Source organism: Pituophis catenifer, unplaced genomic scaffold, assembly GCF_029215685.1.
Source record: "Pituophis catenifer annectens isolate HBS135680 unplaced genomic scaffold, rPitCat1.0.hap2 SCAF_1, whole genome shotgun sequence".
NCBI classification, from domain to species: domain Eukaryota; kingdom Metazoa; phylum Chordata; class Lepidosauria; order Squamata; family Colubridae; genus Pituophis; species Pituophis catenifer.
The window spans coordinates 312,336,056-312,352,929 of NW_027256881.1; the positions used below are offsets into that span (position 1 = coordinate 312,336,056).

At 37.4% G+C, this 16,874-nt stretch overlaps 1 protein-coding gene across 1 annotated transcript in view; it reads left to right on the forward strand.

The window, feature by feature from the left end:
- WDR25 (WD repeat domain 25) overlaps nucleotides 1-16,874 on the forward strand; it is a 63,329-nt gene that overhangs the window by 22,757 nt on the left and 23,698 nt on the right. The window contains 1 exon segment of the mRNA XM_070931560.1: nucleotides 6,162-6,309. Within this exon segment, the coding sequence (XP_070787661.1) occupies nucleotides 6,162-6,309 (148 nt within the window).

Sequence of the window (16,874 nt, forward strand, 5' to 3'; positions counted from 1 at the left end):
CGCTGTCAGTTTTTGTTCAAGCTCATCTTTCATCGCACATTCGGACTCCAACAGGGGCATGACAAGTATCATTGAAACTGACCTGCAGCTGGTTCAGAAGGATGATGATCTCAGTCTGAAAACTGTCTGAATTGAGTCCAGATAATTTGTTTCCTTCAAGATCCTCTGTGACTTGTTGTTTGACCATGAAGGAAAAGTTGGCAATTAGATTATAATTGTCTAGAATGGAGAATCAAGTGATTCTTGAAGATGGGCTTTACTACTGTCTCCTTCAAAGCAGGCAGATCTAGTCCCTCTCTCAGAGACAGATTCCACTGAATGGACTCTTCCCTTGACCATCTTCCAGGCCACCTTAGTAGCTCAGGAGGGTCCAGGAGGGTCCAAGGACCTAACAAACAGGTGGCCAAATTAACATACATCACAGAATCAAAGTCAATCCAGATAACCTCACAAGATTATAACCTGGGAACTTTCTTGGACTTGTGTAGTTGGAATCCTATTACAAACAAAGCAACTTTATTCACCAGAAAGCTGCAGCCCTGCAGATCTGTGTCCCAACTTACCCCCCAACAGGGAAGAGAAATGTTTTTGATACATTAGGGCAGCTGTTCCCTAAAGCTAGAATAACTTTAGGGTAGAATATTCCATAGCAGAATTCAACATTATGAAATAAAGCATTTAAATTCAATGTGGAACATGTATTGTTAAACAGGTTGAATTTTCCTTAGTTTTTCCATTTCATTCTGCCTGTACACTGAATGCTAATATTTATGTCTTCTCTTTTATAATGAAGGAGAATGCTATATTTCTTCCTTGAATTGTCAAGTTTGCTCATTGCATGAAGAAAAGGAAACAAATTACAGATAGTCCTCAACTTAAAACAGTTCATTTAGTGACCATTCTAAGTTATAGCAGCACTGAAAAAAGTCATTTATATCCATTTTTCACACTTATGACCATTCCCACGCTCACATGATCAAAATTCAGACGCCTGGCAACTGGTTCATATTTATGACAGTTGCAGTATCCCAGGGTTGTGTGATCATTTCTTGTAACTTTCTGAAAAGCAAAGTCAAGGGGAAAGTCAGATTCACTTTTTTTTTTTTTTTTTGATTTATATGCCGCCCTTCTCCGGAGACTCAGGGCGGCTTACAATGCGCTAAGCAATAGCCTTCATTCTTTTATATATTTATACAAAGTCAGCTTATTGCCCCCACAACTGGGTCCTCAATTTACCTACCTTAGAAAGGATGGAAGGATGAGTCAACCTTGAGCCTTGGCGAGATTCGAACCTGCAGTAATTGCAGGCAGCTGGTCTTAATAACCAGCTTAATAACAGGGTGCCTTAGACCACTGTACTACCAACACAACAACTGCAGTGATTCACTTAACAACCGTGGCAAGAAAAATCATAAAACAGGGCAAAACTCATTTAACAAATGTCTCACTTAGTAACAGAAATGTTGGGCTCAATTGATCGTAAGTCGGGGACTACCTGTAAGTAGCATTCAGTTTTCTCACCAACTCTGAACTGAAGTTGTTGGAATTGCTGTTTTTAGATTTAGAGAAAGATATTAGTTATTAGTTATTAGGATAATATTTGAGGCACATTTATAAATATTGCTTTGGAGCTTTCCAGCTGTCCAGCTTTTCAGCTGTCAACATGATCAGAAAACAAACATAACTCTGGTGATATGTACTAGCATTGTGATTAGGCAACTATGGTGCACTCTGCAGGACTAGGCTGCAACTGTGGAGCTATCTACCAGTCTTGGAACTCACACAGCAATAATCAACCTAAATATAGACAAGAGGAAAGAGCAGCAGCTAAATCTCTTTTTTTAAAACCAGCAGCATCAAACCTCAAATGTACTTTTATGTAGCTCAAAGTGCAGTTTTAGAATAAGACTAATCACAATGTTTGCACGGAAGGCGCATCCCAGAACTAGGCACATATTGTTGTGATCTCATCAGTCCAAATTATCAATATTGCAGTATATAGCTTTTCAGTGAAGGCCTGCCTTCTTTTTAAAAAATTAAATCCATGAATATTTTGATAAAAAGCCAAAATATTTAAGAAATATAAGATATTTCTCTTATATAGCAGGGCTATCTATATAGGTGATATAGGGGACAATGCCAGTGTCAGCTTTGGAAGCCATTTTAGCACCGGAAGCTTCCACGTTACCATCTTCTTGTGCTTGGGAAAGTAGGAGGGAGGATTTAATAGAGGGATTGTAGTTAAACATAATAGCATTCTTCTTTTTGGTCAAGGTCAGGATGTTACTGCATCTGGAGGAGGAGTGGTTGAAGTGGTGGCTCAAGATGGGACGGATGGTGATTGGGCCATGTGATGGACTGAGGGGTGCAGGGGCTGGATTTGCGATGTTGAATTTCTGAGGGAAAACCCGGAACTCTTAGATTTGGGTTTTCCCAGATGTGCCAGTATACCTACTCTAATAAATTGGAACTTTGAGAAAATGCCTGTCTTGGATTTTTAATTGGAGTTGGGTTGTTCTGGAACGTTGACAGCCAGAAAAGTACTAGGATGGAGTTTTCCAGCATGTTTATCAAAGATATACTCTAAACTTTATTATATAAAACACACTAATTTTGTCCATTTGTCATTAGAGGTTTGGTTTCATATCAAATATGAGCGGACTTGTTTTAGTAGAAATTAAAATACAAAAATTCTGTCACAGCTAAAACTTCAGTGGAGTAGATAATATTTTAATAACTTTTAATAAAAGTTTTAGCTGTAATAGGAAAAGATAATGCAAGCTAAAAAAGACAAATGAAAAAATTGCAAAAGAGAAAAGAAAAAGAACTCTAAAAAGCAACTTCCCATCCTCAGCATGACAAGTATAAACAATTTCATAATCTCTTCACCCTTTTTAAATTACCAAATGTAAATCTCTTCATCCCATAACTCATCTCTTAACTTTAGGCAAATCCAATAAGTAATATCTTCTCTAATCCAGGTGTCAGCAAAAAGTCCAAACAGAGCCTAAAATAACATTAATTAACATATATAAAACTCAATATTCTACATCTCAACTATCAGCTGTAGCAAAACTACGTTTAAAAGGCATAAAATGGTCCCAATATCCTAGTGTAAACAAAAACCAGAAGTGTAACATGACAAAGAGGGACCATTTCCCCTTTATAAAAAAACAAATTCACAAATATCCTTTACTAAGGGGGAAAAAAGTTTAAACATCATGTTAACTGTAAGCAAACCCAACATAGAACCCATTCCATTCCAAATGCTCAACATTCCGAAGAGAACAACCCCAAATAACAACATATCTCACTCCCATTATCATTAGACTAGAGGTGTCAAACTCAAGGCCCACAGGCCAGATCTATCCCGCAGGGTGCTTAGATCTGGCCCACAGGACCGCCCTGTAAACAGCGAGGGACCGGCCCATGGTGCCTCTGCCAGCAATAACAGAGCTCTGTTTTCGCTGGCAGATCACTGCAGGAGGCCATCGCAGCCGAAAACAGAGCCTGGGAGGGATGGCCCTGACATGAGTGATGTCAAGCTGGCCACGCCCACCCAGCCCCCGAGGTCAAACACAACCTTGATGCGGCTCTCAATGAAATCGAGTTTGACATCCCTGCATAGGCCAACAATTAAGAAGCAAGCAATGCCCCATCAAGGAACTATCAAACAAGCTAACAATAAACAACAGTCCAGTCAAGGAATCGTCAAGACCACTTCCACCAATACTGAAAGGGAAAGCCACTAGTAAAATAAGAGCAGACTCCATTGCCTATTAGCACTGATGTTGTTACCTAGTTTGGTAATGAAACAGTTGCAAGAAAACTACTGAGCTGGGAGAGCACCAAGGAACCACATATCCCTTTCAAACAAACATTCCATATCTCAACTCTTAATGATAAACCCACATTTAGCAAAATATAGAGTAAGCCCTTTAATGAGATGCTTGTTTGCTTCTTCCAAAGAAGGAGAAAATGCACCCGCTTGAAGTTTGTTAGGGACATTGTCTATTCATAGTTGATCATTTAAACATCAGAGAGGAGCTTTTAAGTAATTTACAACCTGTCTTTTCCATTTTCTTCAAGCAGCTGTTTTCTGAAAAGGGGATGCCCTCTCACATTGCACCTGGATATGATTTACTCTTTATTAGTCTAGTGAAATGTGGCAGACTCACCCAATCTTTCTAAAAGTGTTATTTCCAAGAGCGTTTACAGCTTCTCTGTAAATAAGATGAAATAAACTATTTTGACAGTAGAACTTACTCAAATATATTCTCAGAGACTATTGTAATTCATTGCCCTGCAGAGCATTTTGTTTTTGAGGACTAATAAAAAGACTATTAAATAAAGGCATGTCTGTTAACATGCCAAAAATGAAGTTACCGTGTGGTGATGAGCTCCTATTGTGGTTACACTGAATCAATATATTTCAACCAACCAAGGCCTATTCGAACATTTATTCTTTGCCCAATGTAGTATTTATGGCTTGTTCCAAATACTACAAACATGTTTTTTGACATAAGGTCTGATTCTGAAATTACCATACTTTGCCATCAATGCTTTGACTTCACCCTCTCCCTACAGCTAACAGAAATTGCTTTAAAATAATAATGCAAGAATGTTGAAATCATGATGATCCATATCAACTCATATCTATTTGGATATTAATTTAATAGTAGTTCTAATTCTGAAGATTAAAATTGCCTGAAAAATTAATTATAGTGTGCAGCTTGAAAACTAAATAACCAAAAGTTTTAAAGCAAAGTAAATGATAGTAATCAGGAATGTTGTTTTCATCATTTTTACTGCCACAGGTTATTAGCATTATGCTTAATACAAAAAAGGAAATCAATATAATGTCTCATAAAGAGACCTATGACAGGATATTAACTTTTCTGATAAATTTTGTAGATACATTTCTTATTAAAATGTGAATACAAAGCTGATAGCTTTTGATTAATAAAAAAACTTGATTATTCTGAATCCAAAAGTATAATTATAGGTTGTAATTTCTAATGTCTAGTCAAATTTTGTGGAAATTAAATCTATCTAATTTTCCCTGGCTATTAAAACAATTATCCTTGTTTTCTTGTATTAATCAGTTCAGCCTTGGCCAAGCTAACTACTTCCAAATTTGTGGAGCCATCTCCAGTCAAAATGTCTGAGATTATGAGATACATTGTTTGATACATTTGGAAAACATTGGATTTTTCTGTTAAGTCAATATAGAAATGTGTCTTTTATGGCAGATTGGCCTCATGGGAATATGCCCTACTCTTTCAAGCATTTTGTTCTGCAAATAAGAAAAAGAGTTAGATGTCAACTTCAAAGAGTACAGTATTGTATTCTTTATACTCACTGAAATAAAGGGCACTCAGTATTTCAGTGCTTTGGAATATGTGTCAGTACAGTACAGTAGACTTTCTCTAACCAACACATGTAAGTGAATGTCCTCATTTTAGACAATTATTTTTTAACCTAAAAGTGCTAGAAACAGAAAAAATCTCTCTGCAGCAGATTGGAAAAGAAGGAATGAATGAACATGTTTATAGATTTACTGAATATGCTGAAGACAACAATTCATATACCTTTCTTAATGCAGAGTACTCTGTGGTCAAATATTTATTAATTTAAAAAGATCTGTGCATTGTAATATTCTGTATTATTAGTATATTTAACGTATTTGGAAGTTCTGTTTGATTTTTTTTTCTTCTATTCAGGTCATGTCTGATTCTTGGAAACTGCCTGGGCAAGTCCCTGCATTTTTCTTGGCAAGGTTTTTCAGAACTGGTTTGCCATTGCCTCCTTCCTAGAGCTGAAAGAAAGCAACTAGCACAAGATCACCCAGCTGGCTTTGTGCTTAAGATGGGACTAGAACTCACAGTCTCCTGGTTCCTACCTTTATGCCTTAACCACCACACCAAACTAGGTCTCTTGTTCAAATTATCTCATTTTGTCATATACTGAAATGTAATTTTTAAAAATTATATAAATAAATAAATAAATATTATTTTATGATGACATTCTGGTTACTCATTGAAAATAGTTCAGCAGAAATCAGTACTGCTTCCTGCTGACCCTAAAATAAGTTATTTAGTTATTTTATATATTTTTAGAAAATATATCTATATCTATATATATATATATATATATTTCAGGTTTGGGATGCTGTGGATGAAGGACGCTGCTTGAAATCATACTTTATCCATACCGGTGCTGTCCGAGCTATTCAGTGGTCTCCCTGTGGAAGAAATGCACTGAGTGGAGGCTTTGATTTTATGCTTCATTTAACAGATATTGAAACAGGTACTAATACTCTTAAGTAGTTAGCACTAAAATGTGGTTAATATATAAAAGAAATGCCAAAAACCTAATAGTATTTGGGGGTTGGAAATACAATACCATCTTCTTACTAACTGGAATATTCTGCTAATTTAAAAAAAAATGCAATTTTGGTAAGGTAATTTGGAGACATTGTCTTCTGTAGGCTAAATTATTGTTAAAATCGTTTTACGGGCAGGGAGTTTTTGATGTGAATAAGCATTCTGTTATGTGAAACTGTTTTATACATTGTAGCTGCAACATGTTTAAGAAGTTCTGATTCTGGTTTAAAGGTAAGAATGCTGATTGCTCTGTGTAATGGTATAGCAGTATTTTTCAACCTTGGCAACCTTAAGATGGCTGGACTTCCTCTCCCTCACATCTTAATATTGAAAAATGCTATGGTAGAGGCTTATAGAGATGATGGGAGAAAGAAAGGAACCAGAGTCAAGTTAGTTATACAAAGGAAACAAGAAATGCAGTGATACAGAAAAGGAGATAGAATGGGGATAGGAAATAAAACACCAAGGTAACAAAGAGGAAAAATATAACAATATTTGAAATACAATGACATAAAGAATAAAGAATAAATTAAATACAGGTAATTCTTGACTTACAACCAGAGAAGAGATGAGAGAAGCAGAGGAATCAAGATGTGCAGTATATCAGTGGCAAGAAAGCCATGATAAAGCAGCATGAAGTGCAGTGATGGGAAGACAGTGGATATAGAAGGATAAGTTTGGAGGATTTGGGGCCTGTAAGGCAGTGGTCCCCAACCCCCGGTCCGCGGACCGGTGCCGGGCCGTGGAGTACCTGGCACCGGGCCGCGCAGCGGCCGGGGGACATGAACGCTGCAGCGCAAAGGCTCCTGGGCCGTGCGCAATGGGCCGTGCGCAAAAGCTCCTGGGCCGTGCCCCCACCCCTGCGCATGCTCAGCGGGCCGCGGCGATAAAAAGGTTGGGGACCACTGCTGTAAGGCATATTGTAGCTCACACCAGATACCCCCATTGGGCTGTACCTGTTCCATTCAACCACATTGTGGTTAAGCAAGATATTAACACACATTATGTCTATCATAATGCTTCATTGTGTGTAAAATTCTTAAAGAACCTGAAAAAGCCTTTGTCCTAGATGTTGAGAACAAGCAAGAAAATTAGAGTTGTGCTTCTTGTAACAGGTTCTCCTTTTAAATTCCACAGTGTTGTCCTTGAAGCTTTGGCTTTCAAAACCATGTTAAAAGATTTTTTTTGTTGGTGTTTGACCAACCTTTACAAAAATATGCTGTTACATGTTGGAGGACTCGATATTTAATTGCTACATCTGTGTGTATGTTTGTGCGTGGGTGTGCGTGCATGAATACACACAACATAAATATCATGATTAGTTTACCGTGAGACTCCCCATCTTCCTTTTTCTTGTTTATCATTAAAGTGCATTTCTCACAAAGATGTCACTAATGCTTTTAGCAAAAACCAGCTTGTTACCAGAAATCAAACTGGGTACATTCTCACTTGAAAAATATGAAGCCAGCTGTTCAGATTAGAACTTAATTATAGTTCATTCACCTATCTTCATTATTCTCCATCAGCACAGAGCTTATTTCATTACTGATTAATTTCATTTAGATATATTTTAATCACATGTTTGTGGGTAACTTTTCCTAGAAAATACTTTTTCATACAGGTTAAGAGGAACTTTTTGAAAACTGGCTTGGAAAAAATCTGGCCTGATTTCTTTGGTGCATTTAGAAGTTTGTAAAACTTTATCACACACATAAACAGCCCTCTGCTTTTTAAAGCCAGTTTTCGCCAACCTAGCACTATATAAAAATGTAGGTTGGTGATTTTGAAAATGCAACACCTCTGGAGATACCTGGTTGGAAAGGCTGATTTATGACCTGTGTTATAACAGCCCAATTTTTCTATGCATTGGGGAATTTATGAAGTTCCTGGTCAAGTAGGGAGAATCTTTGTTCCTCTCCTAATTACTTAAGTGTTTAATTTTCAAGGAGCTACAATCGATCTCTGTTTAATATCTTCCCAGTAATTTGGAAACGAGTACTTGTCTTGCTTAAAGAAGGAATGTGATTCTCAATGATCCAGTAGAGATAATTGAGTCCCTGGAAGAGCAAATTGGCATCAGATGAAGTACAGATAGGTGATGGTTAAGGACAGGTGGATGTCTAAGGTAGCAGTGTTGACTCATAGGGCCGTTTACCACAAGAAGACATTGTGGAAGATATTTTGCTAAGTGTTTTTGAGGACAGGTCCTCATGATGTTGACTTCGTGTCATTCTCACCCCACTGCTGAAACAGTGATATTATTTTCCCCATGTGGACAATGTAGGACATCAGTTTGCTCATTTCCATTTTGCCTGGCAAGCCTATGGCAGAAGTGCTTGCCCTCTCCTCCTATGTATGGCACCTCCATAGCCAGTTCGGCTTTTGCTACAAGAAAGATTGGATACTGTTGTTTTTCTGTTTACACTGGTCTATCACACTCTTGGGAGTTCAGGAGATCTAACACCCAGGAATTGGTTCATGTGGGTGTTACTTGTGTGCTGTGGAGTACACAAAATAGAAGTGGGTGAGATATAGTCGCGCATACACCAATGTGGAATGGAAGTGGGAGAAGGAAGAACTTTTTACGTGACCACAAACAATTCTCAGAGGAAATTAGCTTCAGGAGGGTAAAAGTAAAGTAAGATTTAACAATGCTGAAAGCCCTCTGACTCAGAATTCTCTACTTTGAATTTCAATTCAGCTCTCCCGATCTCTTAAGAAGGCTTTGGGGAATGGGGGTTGTTTGATAGAAATGTATCAGTCTTCTAGCACTCTGACAAAACTATTTACAGGAAGATCAATAGTCCTGATCAGAAGAAACACAGAGTAAATAATCAGACACTAAAGATAAATAAATAATAACAGTTAAAACTTGAACCCCTAACCCCCCTACCATATATTCAGGAGAACAATTGATTGCTGGTATTCCGATTGGTAGATGATGCTGGGCAAAACACAAAAGATTGATGGGGGGATCCTCCAACTGTCCTGAAACTACCTCTTATTAAGCTTGGGAAGGGCAGCCACACTGTGCAGCCTCCTCTGTGAAAGATGTGAGAGGTGAGGTTGAATATTGCTATAGCCCAATTTAAGAATGAAGGGGAAAGCTCATTAGTGTAACCATGGGGAATGGCCAATAGAAATACAGAAAGAATACAAATACAAATAAGAATAAAAATACAGTTGAAAGGAATTACCATCAAATCAAATCCTTCCTTAGTGTAAGAATCCAATTATCCCTTGTAGGTGGCTCTCAGGACTTCATATTAACACATCCAGAGAGGAGAAATTGCCAGTGCTCTCCAGTGATTGATTTCATATCAGATTGTTCTTACTTTTAGAAAGTGCTCTTAATGTTCAATGAAAACCTACTCTGCCATAATTGAAAACCATTATTTCATGCCTTGCACTTTGAGGCAGCAGAGACAGTCACATACCTTATGATATTATTTTGAGTACTTCAAGAGTACTGCCACATTCCTCCTCAGTTGTTCCTCTCAAAGATGAACAGACCAAGCTCCTTTGTCTATCATCACTTCTCTGCATCAAGTGCAGGGTCAAAGTCAGGAAGAGGCCATAGTCCAAAGTAGCTCTGTAATCCAAGAATCATAATGTTAGAAGGGATCTTAGAAGTCATGTAGTCCAACTCTCAATTAGTCTAATCAATATTGCACAATGAGAATCCGTTGATAGTGCTTGAGCAGGCTGGCACTACAGTTTTGAAGAGACTTTTGAACCAAGAACCTAGTCCTCTAAGTTTGTCAAAGTGTCAGAGGCCTCATGATTCAAGGAGATGAGTTGGCATGCTTTATGTCATGGCTTTTCAGTCTGAACAATTAGTGTTTTCATGGTAGTCCTTTATGGATGAGTCAAGACTAAACTATTAATGTAGTTCTAAGTTTTAGTCCTAAACTGCCCTGAAAGTTGATAGGAAAATCTGAGAAACGTACACATAACACAAATATAGAAAGATTACAATAACAACAGTATTGATACAGTCTCACAAGATAGTCAGCGGCCCAGGACTATAATCCTATTCAAAATTATTTAGGGCTAAGCTCCACTGCTGCTTATGCTGAGTTTGAAAATTATACTGAGCCAAATTATACTGTGACCGAACTTCAGGCGCCCAACAACATGGCCACATTTACAGTCATTTGTAGCATCCCACAGTCCCACAGTTACTGTATTTTATACTTACTTCTGCTTTTCAGCAAAACTGCATCCATAACAAAGAACCATTCCGTAGTGGTTGTGGTGCTTGCTTAACAACTGCGGCATTTGCTTAATTACTGCCATAAAAAAGATAATAGAATCAGGTTGGTCACATGACTGGCCTGTTTTATAACTGTTATGACATATGACCACACATGCTTTTTCTTGCTCCTTTTATTCAGAAGCTCAAAGCAGCCACTCCTTTTCTAGTTTTCCTTACAACTTCCTCGGGAGAGAGCTTGGCCTATGAGAACTTGGTTGACCCGGAATCATCCAATGAGTTTTGGTGGTTGAGATTTAACTAGGATCTGAGACTCTTTACTCCTAGTTTGCAGTTTAACATTACACCATACTTGCTTTCCCTGCTTCTATTGTTTATATCCTAATAGTCCTGCAGAATATACAGTCTTCTATTTTGTTCTTCATTACCTTTTTTAGATTAGATTCTTAGCCACACTGCATTGGCCCAAAGAAATGGATGATCGCCCCACTAACTCCTACAGCCAAATTTGTTACATTGATTTATTTTTTTATCCCACTTCCCCCCCCAGAAAACAATTGATCTTTCTTTCTTTCTTTCTTTGAATTTGTCAAACAAAAATGAGAACAAGAATAAAAGAAAAATACAATGACAGGGATGATAGGCATGTTAGTGCACTTATGTACGCCCCCTCTACTGACCATTTAAGTATGAAGTAAGGTCCACGGAAGTCAATTTGTGACTGAAACTATGAAAATGTGTAGCTGAGACAGCTGGATCAGGTAGAGCATTCCAGTCTTTGACAACTCTATTACAGAAATCATATTCATATAGATGGTTGTCTCTGAAAGAAAGAGAAACTGCTTCTCATCACTCCCTAAATGTCCTGATGGAATTGAGACACAAATTGAGGTCTCATGATCCTAGTATTGTAGAGCAGTTTATTCTAGCTAGCTAAGCCATCCAGCTAAGTTTCAGTATATATCCCATCATCCTTATCACATTTGCTAAGTAAATCCCTCCATATAGACACATACATACATGCTGTATAGAGGCAGACAAGAAGAACATTTGAAGCAGCTGCAAAAGTCCTGCAAACAATTGAACTTGCTTAAAGATTAGATAGAAGTGACTCATATACACTCTGTATATTTTACAGGATCTTTTTAAACTGCCTGGGCAGGTCTGTTAATAAGGACAATAGCAATCTTATACCTCTGGAGGGCACCAAAAGGGAATATCTACTCAAGCCAATACTAACTTTTTGTTCTGTATGTTGCATCATGATGATAGAAAACAATAATGGCAAACAAACCCAATTCAATGCTAAACACATTCATTATGTGAAGCAGCTCTTTTTCTGAGATTACTGGCCAGTGCTTGATTATTATTTTGCATAAAGCTTAGTTTTTTTTTTCCTGGAGTATAATATTAATCTTATTGTGTCATTTTTGGAGTGTGTTGTAGATGATATTGCATATTAAAACATAGCCACATCTAAGATCCCGATTTTGTGTTTAAATCTGAAATTTATATGTTGTAGCATTTACATAACAGTGAACATTTTAATTAAACTGCCATCACTTTGTCACAAATAAAACAATACAGCTGCACCTGCAGATTGCTGGGTGGGGTGAAGATAATCATGTTATTTGTATGCCATGAGTGCAGTGTGGTCCATTAGCAAACTGAAATGCCACTCTGGTATGATTTAAAGCACTTTATTTGATGGATGGAAAGTTGCCCAACACTACAGTTACTTTAATGTTCATGAATTAAATGTAATTTAAATTCTTGTCTCCATAAATACATTGGTCTAGTTTTCATGGGGAAATTAGGTTATTTAAAACTAGTCTGCTTGATTTCACATTTTTTCCTCCATCATCATTCAGGTGTCACCTGAGATTGGAAGATGTAAATATTGAAATGAGTAAAATTATCTTACGTTATCCAAAAATTAGAACACCCTCTCCCCTCCCCAATTGTAATTCTTTGGCTTCTGAGTGGATACTAAGTAAACTCCTGAAGTACCAAAAAAGTAGAACAAGAAAATGGAGCTAATATATACATTTAAATTTATGGCTACCACTGAAAGAGCATTTTGAAAAGTATAACTAAGTAATATCTTTTCTTTGAGAAGAATGACTGTCAGGGAGGAAATAGATGGTTTATAGAAGAAAAGCCAGTTTGGAAAACTCAAGAATGAGTTAGCCTTCCTGCTTCCTTACCTCTGATTTGAATGGAATGGAACCTCATCCCCAGGTAAGCCTCATTTCTTGAATTCAAGTGTAACATCTAGCTAGGATCAAAATAATTTAGGAGTTACAAGCAAACAATTAAACCATATGCTTAGGTTTTCAGTATGTAAACTGAGGAGAGATGTAATTGTTGCTCAATATAACCTCATCGAAAAGAAAAAAACATCTATAAATTGGCAGTTAGAATTTAAAGTTGAGAAGCTAGATGTTTTAATAATGCAGATCTATTGACTTTGTACTGAAAACATATGTAATTGCCAGGATAGTGAACAACATACAAGTGAGGCAGCTAACAATCCACAAAGCAAATCACTAGTCAACAGTATAATAATGTACTGGTAGCTATTTATTTTATTTTATATTGCTATGGATAACTCTGCCCTACAAATGGCTTAGTATTTCTTAATCATGGGATGTTTAAAATGTGTGGATTCCCACTCCAAGAATTCTCCAGCAAGAATTAGGGAATTTTTACAAATTAAAATGGTGCGTGGCTACTATCCACTACTTCACCTGGATAGTAATAATCAGCTATCCATTAAAAAAAAGGCAAAAATAAGTTCTGTTCATAGGAGTAACTTCATCAGTTTCATCTTCTGGTAAATGGACGATATATGACTAGGAACACCCAACATGACAGCCATGTTTATGAAACTAATAACTAATCACATGGTTTCCAAATGCCAAACATATTGAAGACCAGAAATAGATTGGAGATTTCAACATTTTTGTCATTACATTCTATGTACTCAGAGCATGGTAGGGCCACAGATGTCAACATAAGTTTTTAGAGTGTTAATCTGCTTGACCAAGAAGGACTGAATAATAGATTGGCAATATTTATAATTAACCTGATCGCACTGCAGGCATCGTATTGCATCTATCTCAAGGAGGCTGATGTGAAAAAACATACTATTGCTTGCCTTCCCTGAACAGGATATGAGATACCATCTCTGTGTTCCTAGTGACTGACTATAAATAAATATGTCTCTGTGTCTGTTTTTATATCTTTATAGTTTAAGATGATCCCATCCTTTTTTATACTTTTTCTGTAACATCATTTTGACAATTCTACAATGTCACCTTTTATTCTGAGGAAAGTAGAAAAGGAACTAAATTGAAGATAGAATGTTTTAAGTTAAAAGAGAAAGGAAATTGGAGTAAACATTAGGGACAAAAGGATGCCACTATTGACAAGACAGAAGGGAATAGCTAAAGTATCCCAGGACATTAGCTATCATTTTTTTAAAAATATCTTTTTAATGTCATATTGTCTAAAATAGAATAGGCAAATGTTTGCTTGCAAATTATACTGTTACCTTATTCAAACATTTGAAACTTATAGGTCGGTTCTCTTAAGTTTTTATCATTCTTTATTTGGGAGTTGAGGATGTGACACAAAAGAGAACAATTAAAAGCAATCTTCATTGAAAAAAAATAGATAAGTCAGCAATATAGGTTGTTTTCTGACTTACAGTTGTCAGGTGAGTTGCACCTCATTTTATGACCCTTTATGACTCTCATTGTTAAGCAAATTACTGCAGTCGTGAAGTGAATCATGTGGTTGTTAAGCAAATCTGGTTTCCCCATTGACTTTGCTTTTCAGAAGCCAGTTGGGAAGGTTACAAATGATAATTACATGACCCCAGGACACTGCAACTGTTATAAATGCAAGCCAGTTGTCAAGTGCCCAAATTTTAATCATGTGACCGTGGGGATGCTACAACAGTTGTAAGTGTCAAAAGTGGTCATAAGCCACTTTTTTTCAGAGCTGTTGTAACTTTGAACTGTCACTAAATGAATGATTGTAAGTAAAGGATTAGCTGTATGTCATAAACCAATACTGTAAAGTAGAGGTTTATTTAAATTAAAACAATGTTCATTTTAAGAAATTGTAAAGGCAGTCTGATTCTGGAGTAAATTTCAGGGGAAAGAGGTATATTTTCTGTGTTGTTTTAGACAACATGAGAGATCCTGGATAAAATGGCCCATAATAGCAAAATTTACTGTGGTGGATATTGAAGGATGTTTTTCTATGGCAGGCAATAAAGCTTTCTGGCAGTACTCTTGCCATTTTATCTTCCTGTATCTTTTTTGAACATGGAAAGAAAAATTAGAATGAAAAGAATTGGGTCTTTTCTTTGCATTCTTCCTTTGGGTGCTGTTACACAATGACTTTAGAGGCAGTAGACAATAGGAATAGAAACTCTTCCTTTGAAAGCATTATCTATGGTTCTGTTTTGAGATTGCTTCGGGCCACAATAGCATTTGAACTTTTATTATAATCCCTGCAAAACATTTTCTGTCCTTAACAAAATAAGTTTCAAACATTCAGGTTTTGCCATATCACAGAATTGCCTAAAATCAAAAGTTCTTAGGAGATACCATTTTCTCCTTCACTAGATGTCACAGGAAGATCAGTATCTTATCCTAATCTGTTCCTGGGCTATATTTAAACACTAGCTGGATATCCCTGCTTCGCTACAAAACTATGTGATGGGGCTTGATAAATTGACATTTAGAGTTTGAAAATTAATGAGTAGTTATGATCGGCCTCTCCTCTCCCATTCTCTCCCTCAGGCTTGCCCCATAGATCCTCTTCTCTCCCTTTCTCTTCCTCAGGCTGGCCTCTCCTGTCCTCTCCTATTCCCTCCTCTCCCTCAGGCTGGCCCCATAGATCCTCTCCTCTCCCCTTCTCTCCTTCAGGCTGGGCCCACAAAAGCCTCTCCTCTCCCTTAGGCTGGCTCCACAGAAGCCACTCTTATCCTATCCCCTTCTCTCCCTTAGGCTGGCCCCATAGACCCTCTCCTTTCCTCTTGTCTCCCTCAGGCTGGCCCCACAGAAGCTTCTCCTGTCCTCTCCTCTCCCCTTCTCTCCCTCAGGCTTGCCCCATAGAAGTCTCTCCCCTTCTCTCCCTCAGGCTGACCCCACAGAAGCCTCTCCTCTCCCTTCTCTCCCTCAGTCTTGCCCCACAGAAACGTCTCCTATCCTATCCTGTTCTCTCCCTCAAGCTTTATAGGCCCTTCTCTCCTTGTGGGTTGCCCCAGAGAAGCCTGTCCTATGCTATCCCATTCTCTCCAGAGTTATTTTCAAGTTGGGAGGGGGAGTAGAACGTCTAATTAGCATCAGAGCGTGTTATAATAATATAGGAAATACTAATGCTCTGATGGTTATTTTGAAAAATCCTTTCTTAGTGAGCACCTAGAAGCCAAGAGGAACATACATGGCAAATTTCAAGTTTGTAGGCTTTACAGTTCTGGAGATTTTGTGATTAATGTGTGGGTGGTTTTCACTTTTATATATAGCATATAGATGTAGCATTTAATTACTGTGGATGTTTCCTGATCCTCAGTCTTCCATTAATTAGTGTTCTCCCTGAGCATTCCCAGTCATTGAAAACTTAGTGATATTGACTGGCAAATATTCCATATTTTCAGGTTAAAGTCTCTGACAGATAATTTTTTTTGGTAATTAGTTTTTGGGTGATTAGGAGAATATAGGCAACTGGAAAGAGGAAACTAAAGCTTTTCAGAGGGATATAAAGCCAAACTTTGATTCTCTTTTTATAATTTAGGCTTTGCCTTTATCTGTTCTCTCATCCTTTTCCATGTATTGTACTTCTTGCAGAAATATATTCGTTTATTTACATTACAATGTTGAAACTTTCTGGATCACACTGTATATATTTCCAACTTATCTCTCTTGACACAAAGGGCATGATTTCACAGCAAATTGTACTTCAGATCACACCAAATTCCATACCTTATTTTGAATGCATGCATTTGGAGAAGATTTGGGTATAATTTCCTGTACTCCAATTCAGTTGAGCTGGACCCAATAGCTTATTAGTCTACTATTCTACTCCAATAATAGCAAATGCTGTTTGGAGGCCCACCAACAAGAAATTAGGTCAGTGACATCTCCCACTAAGGTTCCGTAGCCATTGGTATTTAGAGACAAGCCTATCTCGAATTCTGGATAATATTATTTGCCACAAATTTAATTAATTGTAAGTATTTTTTTGTCTCTGATTAC